Source organism: Cherax quadricarinatus, chromosome 84, assembly GCF_038502225.1.
Source record: "Cherax quadricarinatus isolate ZL_2023a chromosome 84, ASM3850222v1, whole genome shotgun sequence".
Lineage (NCBI taxonomy): Eukaryota > Metazoa > Arthropoda > Malacostraca > Decapoda > Parastacidae > Cherax > Cherax quadricarinatus.
Genome location: NC_091375.1, coordinates 2,138,988 through 2,153,871, shown reverse-complemented (window position 1 = coordinate 2,153,871; position 14,884 = coordinate 2,138,988). Strand labels below are relative to the sequence as shown.

Sequence of the window (14,884 nt, the reverse complement as noted above, 5' to 3'; positions counted from 1 at the left end):
GCTGACAGTGCTACAGCAGCAGCAGACGATGCTACAGCAGCAGCAGACGGTACTACAGCAGCAGCTGACGGTGGTACAGCAGCAGCAGCAGCTGAGTGCTACAGCAGCAGCAGCAGACGGTACTACAGCAGCAGCAGACCGTACTACAGCAGCAGCAGCTGACGGTGGTACAACAGCAGCAGCAGCTGACGGTGCTACAGCAGCAGCAACAGCTGACGGTGGTACAGCAGCAGCAGCAGCTGTACCACCAATAGTAGCGATGGTTGATTGGGGTTTATTATACAACCTGGCCAGCTCGGAGACACGCACTCCACTTTCATACTTATCAATGATCTTTTTCTTCATCTCTATAGTAATTCTCACCCTTATTGCTGTAGGGTTGGCACTAGAAGCTTTCTTGGGGCCCATGGTCACTTATTTTGCAGATAAAATCACCAAAAACACTGTAATAATACGAAATGTTCCGATTGTATGCTTGGATGTTACCGCGGAGGCTGGCTGGTCAACAATGCCACCGGTGGCACATGTGAGGCTGGCTAAGGGCGCACATTGGACGCGTCTCGGACGAAGAGCGGTGAGCGGGTTTTTGAGCGGTATGCGAGGCAAAATTTTTGCGATAAAAGCGAGCGGTATGCGGATTAAACGTTATGTGATGCCGACGGTATGCGGGGGTCCACTGTACTTGCAACATCTGCCACATTGCTCCCCTATCTACTCTATCATATGCCTTTTCTAAATCCATAAATGCAATAAAAACTTCCCTACTTTTATCTAAATACAGTTCACATATATGCTTCAATATAAACACCTGATCTACCTACTCCTACTCCTATCTCTAGTTGTTCTCGCCTTCTGGTTTCTCAGTCTGCAAAGCCTCGCATGCCTCCATCTTCGTGCCTATTACCTGCAAAACTGAATTTGTTTCATAAGCCCAAGTCTCTTCGCATTCCTCCAGTGCTTACCATTCCCCAGCAGTTTTCCGTTTTGGCTTCAGTGCCTAGTTCTCACCCCATTTCTAACTCTTACACAGAGGTGGAGGTTCACTCCCCCCTTGTGTGGTCCCCTCTTCTCCTTTTCCCCCCCAGACTTCTTCCTCAGTTACTTTCCAGTCTCCTTCCCCTCATGTTCTACCGCAGGACTCTTCTGTCCCCGCTGGCACATCTCTTCAGATTCATACTCCCCTTCCCTCTCAGACCTCTTTGGTTCCCTCCGTAGTCTCCCCGATCTCTACTTGCTCTACCTCACCTGTCTAAAGTCATGGTATCGACATCTTCCTTACCCGCTGAGACACTTGACACTATCTCCAACTACATTGTGGAAACGAAACCCTCGATGGACACCGGCAGTCCTCCTCCTACTCCTGATTTTTCACAACCCTTGTAGCAATCTTTTCCTTCATGGCATTCTGATTCCTCCTCGCTTACACGCTTTCCGTTGCCTCCGCACATTGACTTCACTGACCCTAATAACTCATTGATATCACTTATTATTGGCATACCTGTCTTTGTGAATAATGACTTATTTACAATGGAATATTCGTGGCCTGAGGAGTAATCGAAGAGAGCTCCAGGTGTTGCTCTCCCAGTTTTTCCTAGTATGTGTTGGGTTACAAGAGCCCAAAATTCATTCAGCCATTATTCGTCTCATTTTGGGCTATGTGCTGTTGCATTCTTCTGATCCCTTTCCAGATGAATCATTTAATGAGAGTGCACTTCTTGTGCACATTGGTATACCATATCAACTGGTCTTCGTAAGTTCTCTGCTGTATTATACTGCAGCTCGTATTTATTTGCACAGATGCTATACAGTTTGCTCTCTATATCTTTCCCCCTGCTGTGCATTCTGTATCTCAGATATTGCATTCTCGATCTCTTCTCTGCCGCCGCCCATCTTGTTAGGTGACTAACGCTCACCATCATCTTTGGGGAGGGTCCCACTGTGACTCATGGTGATCAGTTGGAGACTCTTCTCACTTCTCATCCTCTTCATGTTTTAAATATGGATGCTCCCACCCATTTTGACTCTTGCCCTCAGTCTCTTGCATTGATCTTCATATCTGCTCCTACTCAGTTGCACTTGGTTATGCTTGGTCTGTTCTCCCAGATTTGTATGACAGTGATCACTTTCCTATCCTTCTTTCTTCTACTATGTATTCCCGACTGCCTTGTAACCCCCGTTGGCAATTTAGACGAGTGAATTGGGACTCCCTCCCGCATGCCAGTCATCGGCAGCTGGGTGTGATGATATTCATAGCAGTATGCTACATCATCTGCATTCTACAGCCCTTACATTCTTTTTGTGTCTTTTCACTCTTATTTGGACATGAGGGGTTCTCCTTCAGCAATGGAAATCTGCCATTGTCCTACCATTTCGCAAACCAGGCACCTCGGGGCTTGATACCTCTCACTATTGACCCATTGCTCTGACCAGTGTAGCCTGTAAGGTGATGGAATAATTGGTGAATAGACATTTGATATGGTATTTGGGAACTCACAGTAGTCTTGCCAGTATGGCTTTCGCAAGGGCCGCTCTACTTTGGATACCTTGCTCCACTTAGTTACATATATGCGAAATGCCTTTGCTAACAAACACTCCATCCTAGCAGTCTTTTTTGATCTTGAGAAAGCATATGACACCACTTTCGAGGTAGTATAACATTTTAGCCCAAGCCCACTCCTTAAGGCCTCTGCGGTAATATACCAACCTTCCTTGCTGCTTTCTTATCTGACAGACATTTTCGTGTCCATGTTAGCACCTCACTTTCCTCAGACTTAGTTCAGGCCAAGGGAGTCCCACAAGGTTGTGTCCTTAGCACTACCCTTTTTCTCTTTGCTATAAACGACCTACCTTCCGTTCTTCCATCACATATTTGGTCGTCACTTTGTGGATCATTGGTAGCAGCCTTTCTTCAGGATGTGATTGACCAAGTTTGCCATTGGGCCCCTTCTCATTGATTTAAATTTTCTAGTACAAAAACCCATTTCATTACCTTCACTAGATGTCCTCTTATCCCAGATATACCATTGTATTTACACAGCTCACGTATTCCAGAATGTGATATGGTCAAGTTTCTTGGCCTTCTCTTCGATCGCCAGTTGAAATGGAAGCCTCACATTTCCTCTTTGAAGGGAGCTTGCCATGGTCGGCTGAATCTCCTTAAAATTCTTGCGCGTCGTTCATGGGGAGCAGATCGCTGAACTCTCCTCCATTTACATTCCACCCTAGTCATATCCAAGCTGGATTATGGCAACCAAGTCTATTCTGCAGCTTCTCCTACAACTCATCATCATTAGGGTCTAACTTTATGCCTTGGTGCCTTTCCTTCATCCCCTGTTGCAAGCCCCTATGCAGAGGCGAATGTTCCTTCCTTAGCTGATCATCGTGATGCTCATTGTCTTCGTTAATTTGTCCGCACTTGTGACCTCCACAATCCTTCCATATATAGGATAGTCACTGATGTTAGCAGACTTTCTTTATTTGTCTGTCGCCCCTGTTTACTCTGTCTCGTTTCTCTTCGCCTTCATTCACTCTTGTTTTCTCTTCAGTTACCACCTTTCTGTGTTCGTGTAGCATCTCACTTTTCCCTACCCCCTTGGAAAGTTCCGACGGTTCATGTCTGTTCTTTCCCACTGCCATGCACGAAAGCCCAACTGCCTACAGTGGCTTCTTGCTCTCTTTTTCTTAACCACTACCAATCTCATTCTCATGCCATCGCAGTGTACGCCAATGGCTCCAACTTTTCTGACAGCGTCAGATTCACAGCAGTTTCCGGACAGCGTCTTGGAAGAGCATTTATTATCCTCGGCTAGCATTTTTACGGCTGAATTGTATGCCATTCTTGTAACACTTATCCGTATTGCATCTATGTCTCTGTCACCATTTGTGGTAGTTTCAGACTCCCTTAGTGCTTTATAGGTTATAAGAAAATTTGATACACCTCGTCCTCTGGTTCTTTGTATCCAACTTTGGTTGCGCCGTATCTGTAGCAAGCACAAAGGTATTGTTTTTTATTGGGTCCCCGGTCATGTTGACAAACAGGGCAATGAATAGGCAGACACTGCTGTGCGATCAGCAGTACATGACCTCCAAGTTTCATATAGAGGTGTTCCATCCACAGACTATTTTGCTGTAATTGGCTACCCACCTTTGCACCCATTGGCATCAATGCTGATCTGACCTGCTACATAATAAGTTACATTCTATTAAACCAAGTACAGTCGACCCCCGCTTTATGATCAGCTCCCAATTATGTGAGTGTATTTATGTAAGTCCGTTTGTACGTGTGTGTTTGGGGGTCTGAAATGGACTAACCTAATTCACAATATTCCTTATGGGAACAAATTCGTTCAGCAATGGCACCTGAACATAATTCTGGAATGAAATATCGTAAGCTGGGGGTCCACTGTATAGGTTTCTGGCCGTCTTGTCATCAGTTTCAAGGTTTGGAGACTACTCTCTCCCATCTTCGCATTGCCTGCACTCGTCTTAATCATGTATATCTCAAGGAGAGGTGCCCTTCCCACTCTCTGAGAATTGTCAGGTTCCAGTTTCTGTTAGCCATATTCTTTTGGACTGCCTACTCTATCAACGAGCACGCAGAATTTACCTCTAATGTCGTTGCCGCTCTGATACCCTTACTTTACCTTCCCTTCTTGCTGATGGACCCTCCTTTAACTTAGACTCTCTCATTGACTTTTTTTTGACAGAAACTGATTTACTGCACAAACTCTGATGATGCCTCTAGCACTCCTCACAACTCTTCTACCTCAACCTCTTGCTACTCTCTACCCCTGCACTGCCCTGCTGCACCCCATGACCTAATAATAATACCTCTCCCTCTTGCTACCCAATAACCCTGCACCCTTCCCTGCCCTGCTGCACAGCATGACCATTGTAGGTTTAGAGCTTTTTTTTATTGTAATTCCCATTGACACTCGCTCCGATTTTTCAATAGAAACTTGCTTGAAATATAAACACATGTGCAGGTTAATGTGATGCTTTATTGGCAACGTTTCACCCACATAGTGGGCTTTTTCAAGTCACAAGTGACATGAAAAAGCCCACTGTGCGGGCGAAACGTCGTCAATAAAGGATCACATTAAACTGCATATGTGTTTATATTTCCACTGTGTCGGTATTTTATACCATTTATTTCCATCCATAAACTTGCTTATTGCCCCAACTTCAATTATATTTTACCTTTAGCACAACCCTTCACTAAACCTTACTCTTACACACATTGGCTGATTTCCATATACGTATTCCTTCTTTAGCACATCCCATTCTTCAGAGCTGTATGACCTCCCCTTTTGGGTTTCGCACTCTGATTATACTATTATTATCCTCCATGGGGAAGTGGAACAGAATTCTTCCTCCTTAAGCCATGCGTGTTGTAAGAGGCGACTAAAATGCCGGGAGCAAGGGGCTAGTAACCCCTTCTCCTGTATATATTACTAAATTTAAAAAGAGAAACTTCAGTTTTTTCTTTTGGGCCACCCCACCTCAGTGGGATACGGCTGGTACGTTGAAAGAAGAAAGATTTGTTTTTTTATTAACACGTCCGCTGATTCCCACCAAGGCAGGGTGACCCAAAAAAGAAAACCTTTCATCATCATTCACTCCATCACTCTCTTGCCAGAGAGGTGTTTTACACTACAGTTTATAAAACTGCACCCCTCAAGGAAGGTTCCTTGATGTTGGTGAGGGGCTCTTGATTTAGGGAATTGGATCTGTGCTCCAGTTCCCCGAATTAAGCCTGAATGCCTTCCACATCCCCCCCCCAGGCGCTGTATAATCCTCCGGGTTTAGCGCTTCCCCCTTGATTATAATAATAATAATATAAAACTGCAACATTAACACTCCTCCAAAGTGCAGACACTGTACTTCCCATCTCAGGACTCGAGTCCGGCCTGCCGGTTTTTCTGAATCCCTTCATAAATGTTACTTTGCTCTCACTCCAACAGCATGTCAAGTAGTATTAAAAACCATGTGTCTCCATTTACTCCTATCAAATATGCTCATGCATGCTTGCTGGAAGTTCAAGCCTCTTCACATAAAACCTCCTTTACCCCCTCCCTCCAACCTTTCCTAGGCTGACCCCTACCCTGCCTTCCCTCCACTACAGATCGATACCCTCTTAGTCATTCTGTTTCGTTCCATTTTCTCTACATGTCTGAACCACCTCAACAACCCCTCCTCAGCCCTCTGGATAATTCTTTTAGTAATAGCGCACCTCCTCCTAATTTCCAAACTACAAATTCTCTGCGTTATATTCACACCACACATTGCCCTCAGACATGACATCTCCACAGCTGCCAACCTTCTCTTCACTGCAAGATTCATCACCCATGCTTTACACCCATATAAGAGCGTTGGTAAAACTATACTCTCACACATTCCCCTCTTTGCTTCCAATGACAAAGTTCTTTGTTTCCACAGACTCCTAAATGCACCGCTCATCAGTTCTATGATTCCCCTCCTCTTTCATAGATCCATCTGCTGACACGTCCACGCCCAAATATCTGAATACATTCACCTCCTCCATACTCTCTCTCCCTCCAATCTGATATCCAATCTTTCATCACCTAATCTTGTTGTTATCCTCATAACCTTACTCTTTCCTATATTCACGTTTAATTTTCTTTTTACACACCCTACCAAATTCATCCACCAACTTCTGCAACTTCTCTTCAGAATCTCCCAAGAACACAGTGTCATCATCAAAAAGCAACTGTGACAACTCCCACTTTGTGTTTGATTCTTTATCTTTTAACTCCACATCTCTTGCCAAGACCCTCGCATTCACTTCTCTTACAACCCCACCTATAAATATATTGAACAACCGCAGTGACATCACACATCCTTGTCCAAGGCCTACTTTTACTGGGATATAATCTCCCTCTTTCCTACATATTCTAACCTGAGCTTCACTATCCTTGTAAAAGCTCTTCACTGCTTTCAGTATCCTACCTCCTATACCATACATCTGCAACATTTGCCAAATTATCCACCCTGTCATATGCCTTTTCCAAATCCATAAATGCTACAAAACCCTCTTTAGCATTATCTAAATACTGTTCACCTATATGTTTCATTGTAAACACTTGGTCTACACACCCCCTACCTTTCCTAAAGCCTCCTGGTTCATCTCCTATCCTATTCTCCATCTTACTCTTAATTCTTTCGGTAATAACTCTACCATACACTTTACCAGGTATACTCGACAGACTTCTCCCCCAATAATTTTTGTGCACTCTTTTGTTCCCTTTGCCTTTGTACAAAGGAACTATGCATGATCTCTACCAATACCTAGGTACCTTAACCTCTTCCATACACTTATTAAATAATAGCACCAGCCACTCCAAAACTATATCCCCACCTGCTTTTAACATTTCTATCTTTATCCCATCGGTCCCAGCTGCCTTACACCCTTTCATTCTACCCACTGCCTCACGAACTTCCCCCACACTCACAACTGGCTCTTCCTCACTCCTATAAGATGTTGTTATTATTCAGCCCCAAGGAGTTCAGATTAACGTTCTTTGAAAGTACATAAATTTATGATATTCAGAATTATTTATTGAGTAATTACAATAATGTATACTGCTTTTTTAGCTTTATTATTGCTGCATAAACCAAGACTGCAAGTTCTGTCAAAAATGCAACAAATTCATATTATCTTTGTTTTGATCAATTTTCCATTTGTCATGGCTATACTGTATTGTTTTAATTGTAGCTTTTTCTTTTCAGGCATCAAGTTAATACATTGATGAATGCTTGGGGTAGTGCTGTTGCGCCAGACATCGTACCTCTCATCTTTGCTACGGACCTTATCACTTACTTATCGCAAATTAAATACATCTTTCAGCGGCATAGCACTCTTGGCCAGTCTCAAGCTAAACGTATTCGGACAACTTGATGGTTAGAAGGATTGTAGTGTAGGCTGTAAATAAACCTCATTAATCAGATAATGAAGACAAACCCAATATAAGAATTACATTTATTATATGAAATTCTCAAGGTACTATTGATTAATAAATTATTGTAGAAACTGAGTTTTATTTAAGAAGAAACTATGAATATGATTTGATTTTTCATAACAGTGGGTAAAATTTATGAAAAGGTGAAGAATGAGGTTTTTAAACTTACTAATGGTATTGTTAAAACAAAGTTGTGGGTAGCCATTGGATGAAGACAGCTGCTGCTCTTAGAATTTAGTGCTAGTGCTGACAAGCTAAAGAACATATTTATGGAAGTAATGGTATTCTCCCATTTATTGGGTATTGTGATAATTATGCTGAAGATGAAATATAAATGAAGCTATAAAGCCCTGGAATAAAAATAACCAATGCAATTAGAAACTGACGGATGAGATGCTGAGGCTTCTGGAGTAATGCTTCATTTACCGACTGAAAATATACTGTATGTGGCACCTGTTTTTATCATTTAAATTTTTGTTATAAAGCAGTGAATGTTTTTAAGACCAAATGTTAATTTATAGACTGGAGTGATGACCACCTTTGGTGACAAAGGTACATAATTATGATGTAGCTGCACTTCTGGGACTATGGAGATAAAAATAACAAAATGGGAAGAACAATTGCAATTGCAACAAATTGCATTGTAAAAGTAAATGTTATCTTCATGGTGAACAATAATTTTTAATTGTGATAATAAAATAAATGGGTAGAAAAACTTCCAGGTGATGGGTTTGATCAACAGCTACAAGTAATAATGCTTAGTAAGAGAAAGTATTACTAAGAATGGACAAGAATTAAAATACTGTACCTTTAATATGCAAATGAAACATTGTTCAGTGCACTCTACAATCATCCTTATCCATTCCATTTATAAAGATGAGTATTCAAGGCTTGTAATAATACAGGTTAATTGGTTTGAAAGTGGAGACACGGGTAATTGAGTAATTGAAAAGTTTAGTTATGTATTTATTGCTTTTCCATCTATATGGCTGGATAAAGTATGCAGAGTTTAAAGTATAAATACTTCCAGTTTTCATATCTTTTATCTTAGTTCTTCACATCTTTTTCATGCACCATGAAATGGTTTCATTTTTAACTTGTATGCCTGTGTTTGCTTTATTCTACTTCAAGAGGGTTCTTTAATGTGGCAGAGATTCTTGATCCAAGAAATTAGATCTCCTCTTGGATCAAATCTGAATACCCTCAAATCATCTCTCTCTCTTTCCTTTTAGCCTTGTTGGGGATATTTTCCCATTTTTGAAATTCAGTTCCTACTTTGAAAAAAAATAAGTCACTGTCAACCCTGTTTTAACATGACTTCTGTTAATAGTGCTGATGTAGTAGTGTCACCTATTGAAAATTGGATCATCTAATGGCATCTAGGATGACCCCCTTTAGTGAGACATCAGGTGGCCATCTGACAGGGCATCTGGTGGCAGAAGTACTACTGGAGACTACCTGCAGATCCAGGAGTGGTGACATTGTACAATTCCTGGCATTCATTCTGGTTTATCTGGTGTTATCACTGAAAGATGAATGCACAGTGCTTTGTTAACAGGTGTTTTTGATAAACCTCACTCATTTCTGGAAATACCATGCTAGTGTTGTGAACCATATAGGATATGAGGTGGTTTCCAGCAAAGGTGACCATGGTTTAGGTTGAATAAGTGGTTTCTTTTTCTGTGGTGATTGAGCTGCCCTCCCTTTCCCTCCATTTTCTGCTTGATTCTCTTGTCTACCTAGTGTCTTCAACACTATGTACCAACCTACACAGGCCCTCCTGACATATATACCTTGAGATGTGTATTTCTGTGTATAAGCTGAAAGTTTACTTTAATCTCTCTATTAGGGATTAAAGTATTCTGGACTGGTGGTGCACAGGTGACATGCAACCTTAATAACCCTCAAATAGTAAATAGGCTTTAAGCTCATTTAACCAATCACAGACCCTCTTCAGAACCTGGAATTGTTTTCTGGCACCACTTATTGCCCAAATCAGTTACTAGTGTTCCACTTCTTCCCAATGGCATCTGACCCCTTACCTTACCTTGATCATGGAATGGGTTTTCCCCAGAATGCAACAATGATCTCAGATCATCACTGTGCCAAGGCAAAGTGTCTCAAGACCATCTGCCAAAAGACCTTAACATGACAATGCTGAATTATTATCTTGCTCACCTTTGAAAAACCAACCTCCCTGCAAGAAAATTTTATTTGAAAATTAACAATTTTTTTCTCTAGACACCCTGAGGTATAACCTTACTGACCTTGCCACCGACACAGTGCACTTGACCTTCACTGCCCAAGATATATTACTCGGTGCTTTGAAGAGGGATGTGTATTATAGAAACAAATGACAACTTGACCCACCATTTCATATAAGTGTACTAATAGTACATACTGATATTCTGTTTTACTCGACCTTCCCTTCATACTCCACTAGCAGCTCGTGTCTATTTGAACAAGTAATACAGAGTGCTATTTGTACCATCTTCTCTTGCCTCCCATATCTAAGGTGCAAGTTTTATTTCCTTATCAACACTTATTATTAGGTCATTTTAACCTGTTTACCCTGGGGAGTATCACATTGTGCCTAGTCTTCTGTTTCCCAGTGTCTCTATAATTTGAACACTTGTTCTAGCTTACCTACATCTCTGAACTCATTCACTCTTGTAAAGATCTTTCTATCTTCTTCTCGTCCATAGAGCCAGTGTTTATGTGGATGGTAAATAATTTTCCTGACATTATTATTTTTCTCTGATCATTACTTTTTGTTTTTATGCCTAACTGCTTGACCACCTCACAAGTCCCAATGACATTTTGAGCTTCTAGGTCCCCTCATGGAAGATGCCTTCATGGCAGTTTGGGGCTCTTGATCTAAGGAACTGGATTTAGCCCTCCTTTTCCATGGATTGATTGTGCCTCCCAATCCCCAGACTTTACATGATCCCTGTGGGTTTAACACTTGCCCTAGTGAATCTTCAACAGATTTTTTTCCAACTTTCTCCACTGTCCTCTTTACAGGTGTGCTTGACATACCCTCTGACCTCAGGTAAACTTAAGTGTGCTCTGGTAGTCTCCTGGTTGCACTTGGATAGTTTGAAATGGGGCTGCTGTCATTGCAATTTCTCTGCAGACCACTTCCTAGCCTATTAACAACAATAAGCACAAATGCATGGACAAACATGTGGATAATATATGAATAACTAAACATATTAGTAGGCATACATGTCCACTGTAAATGCACTTCCATACCTCTGTGCTCAGTCTGGAAAAAGCTACAAAATTTATCAGGAATATGCTCCCCAGATCCTGACCACATTCAACCATTGCTGACAAAAACATTGCAGACCCCATCAGAGTTACCACAGAGGTAGGGCATTACCTCCATGTTTCTCAAGCAATGCGGTTATTCCCCCTGCTTTTCTATCAGTCAAAAGCCATAATGGGAGCTGACCTCATTAGGCTGTGCCATATTAAGGAACCTGGCATTTTCTTATGCTCTGAAAACTTACCATCACATTATCCACTGTCAGTTAACAACAGTTGCACTGGATAACATCCATGTATATCTTCAATGCACCCTGCAGCACTAGTTTTCCTTTACATTTATTTTCAGTCTGATTAATCTGAAATAGAAAATAGAAAACTAACAATCCTCTCCTTTCAAAAGTCCAGTAAAGTCCCTCAGACCAAGACATCATTATAGAACCATCACTGCAAGTTGCTGGAACAATTTGTAAACAAATGACATGTGTGATTCAATACTTAAAAAGCCAAAACTCAAAACACACACACTTCAGTTTGGTTTCAGAAAGTTTCATTCCATCATTGACCCCATAATACATCTTATTACACGTGTCTACAGTGCCATCGCTGCTCAGCAATCTGTTACTGCAGTCTCTTGATCTGGAAAAGGCTTAGGGCATAGTAGGAATTACAGTATCTTGTGCCAAAGCCATACCCTACATTTCCAAGTCAAATTACTGCTTTACCCTAGATCTCTTCGAAGAGGCACGTCAGTGTACAAGTAAATAACCTTTCCCTGATTTTGTGCAAGTTGAAGGCTTGTGGCATGAAGAGCATGGCTGGGTTTTTAGCACTACCCCATTCCTACTAGCCATGAACAGCTTCTCTTTTGTCCTTGGATATTTGGCCAGTCCTAAAAGTGTACAATTTTACTATTGCTATTCCTATTAACTGGGCCACTGCACTGTTTCAGATTTTCCATTGCCAAGACACATTCGACAAGTCCTGCAGCACCCAATCATTCCACATCCCATAGACTTAAACAATCTTTACACATGCAGAGTAAACATAGATATTAGTAAGAGCATTTCATATTATCATCACTTATTTTTTTTTTTTTTTTCAACAAGTCGGCCGTCTCCCACCGAGGCAGGGTGACCCAAAAAAGAAAGAAAATCCCCAAAAAGAAAATACTTTCATCATCATTCAACACTTTCACCACACTCGCACATTATCACTGTTTTTGCAGAGGTGCTCAGAATACAAGTCTAGAAGCATACACATATAAAGATACACAACATATCCCTCCAAACTGCCAATATCCCAAACCCCTCCTTTAAAGTGCAGGCATTGTACTTCCCATTTCCAGGACTCAAGTCCGACTATATGAAAATAACCAGTTTCCCTGAATCCCTTCACTAAATATTACCCTGCTCACACTCCAACAGATCGTCAGGTCCCAAGTACCATTCGTCTCCATTCACTCCTATCTAACACGCTCACGCACGCTTGCTGGAAGTCCAAGCCCCTTACCCACAAAACCTCCTTTACCCCCTCTCTCCAACCCTTTCGAGGACGACCCCTACCCCGCCTTCCTTCCCCTATAGATTTATATGCTTTCCATGTCATTCTACTTTGATCCATTCTCTCTAAATGACCAAACCACCTCAACAACCCCTCCTCTGCCCTCTGACTAATACTTTTATTAACTCCACACCTTCTCCTAATTTCCACACTCCGAATTTTCTGCATAATATTTACACCACACATTGCCCTTAAACAGGACATCTCCACTGCCTCCAACCGTCTCCTCGCTGCTGCATTTACCACCCAAGCTTCACACCCATATAAGAGTGTTGGTACTACTATACTTTCATACATACCCTTCTTTGCCTCCATAGATAACGTTTTTTGACTCTACATATACCTCAACGCACCACTCACCTTTTTTCCCTCATCAATTCTATGATTAACCTCATCCTTCATAAATCCATCCGCCGACACGTCAACTCCCAAGTATCTGAAAACATTCACTTCTTCCATACTCCTCCTCCCCAATTTGATATCCAATTTTTCTTTATCCAAATCATTTGACACCCTCATCACCTTACTCTTTTCTATGTTCACTTTCAACTTTCTACCTTTACACACATTCCCAAACTCATCCACTAACCTTTGCAATTTTTCTTTAGAATCTCCCATAAGCACAGTATCATCAGCAAAAAGTAACTGTGTCAATTCCCATTTTGAATTTGATTCCCCATAATTTAATCCCACCCCTCTCCCAAACACCCTAGCATTTACTTCCTTTACAACCCCATCTATAAATATATTAAACAACCATGGTGACATTACACATCCCTGTCTAAGACCTACTTTTACCGGGAAGTAGTCTCCCTCTCTTCTACACACCCTAACCTGAGCCTCACTATCCTCATAAAAACTCTTTACAGCATTTAATAACTTACCACCTATTCCATATACTTGCAACATCTGCCACATTGCTCCTCTATCCACTCTATCATATGCCTTTTCTAAATCCATAAATGCAATAAAAACTTCCCTATCTTTATCTAAATACTGTTCACATATATGCTTCAATGTAAACACCTGATCTACACATCCCCTACCCACTCTAAAACCTCCTTGCTCATCCGCAATCCTACATTCTGTCTTACCTCTAATTCTTTCAATTATAACCCTACCGTACACTTTTCCTGGTATACTCAGTAAGCTTATTCCTCTATAATTTTTACAGTCTCTTTTGTCCCCTTTCCCTTTATATAAAGGGACTATACATGCTCTCTGCCAATCCCTAGGTACCTTCCCCTCTTTCATACATTTATTAAACAAAAGTACCAACCACTCCAACACTATATCTTCCCCTGCTTTTAACATTTCTGTCATGATCCCATCAGTTCCAGCTGCTTTACCCCCTTTCATTTTACGTAATGCCTCACGTACCTCCCCCACACTTACATTCTGCTCTTCTTCACTCCTAAAAGATGGTATACCTCCCTGACCAGTGCATGAAATTACTGCCTCTGTTTCTTCCTTAACATTTAAAAGCTCCTCAAAATATTCTCGCCATCTACCCAATACCTCCATCTCCCCCATCTACTAACTCCCCTCCTCTGTTTTTAACTGACAAATCCATATTTTCCCTAGGCTTTCTTAACTTGTTTAACTCACTCCAAAATTTTTTCTTATTTTCATTAAAATTTCTTGACAGTGCCTCTCCCACTCTATCATCTGCTCTCCTTTTGCACTCTCTCACCACTCTCTTTACCTTTCTTTTACTCTCCATATACTCTGCTCTTCTTATAACACTTCTGCTTTGTAAAAACCTCTCATAAGCTACCTTTTTCTCTTTTATCACACCCTTTACTTCATCATTCCACCAATCACTCCTCTTTCCTCCTGCCCCCACCCTCCTATAACCACAAACTTCTGCCCCACATTCTAATACTGCATTTTTAAAACTATTCCAACCCTCTTCAACCCCCCCACTACTCATCTTTGCACTAGCCCACCTTTCTGCCAATAGTCGCTTATATCTCACCCGAACTTCCTCCTCCCTTAGTTTATACACTTTCACCTCCCTCTTACTTGTTGTTGCCACCTTCCTCTTTTCCCATCTACCTCTTACTCTAACT

The 14,884-nt window shown here is 41.5% G+C and overlaps 1 protein-coding gene across 1 annotated transcript in view; it reads left to right on the top strand.

Annotated features, from left to right (window-relative positions):
• The window catches only part of LOC128704234 (uncharacterized), a gene marked incomplete at its 5' end in the record, with an annotated part of 36,304 nt that extends 28,254 nt beyond the window's left edge, over window positions 1–8,050 (top strand). Inside the window, 1 exon segment of the mRNA XM_070102938.1 lies at window positions 7,750–8,050. Within this exon segment, the coding sequence (XP_069959039.1) occupies window positions 7,750–7,918 (169 nt within the window).
• Window positions 8,051–14,884: the final 6,834 nt, after the last annotated feature.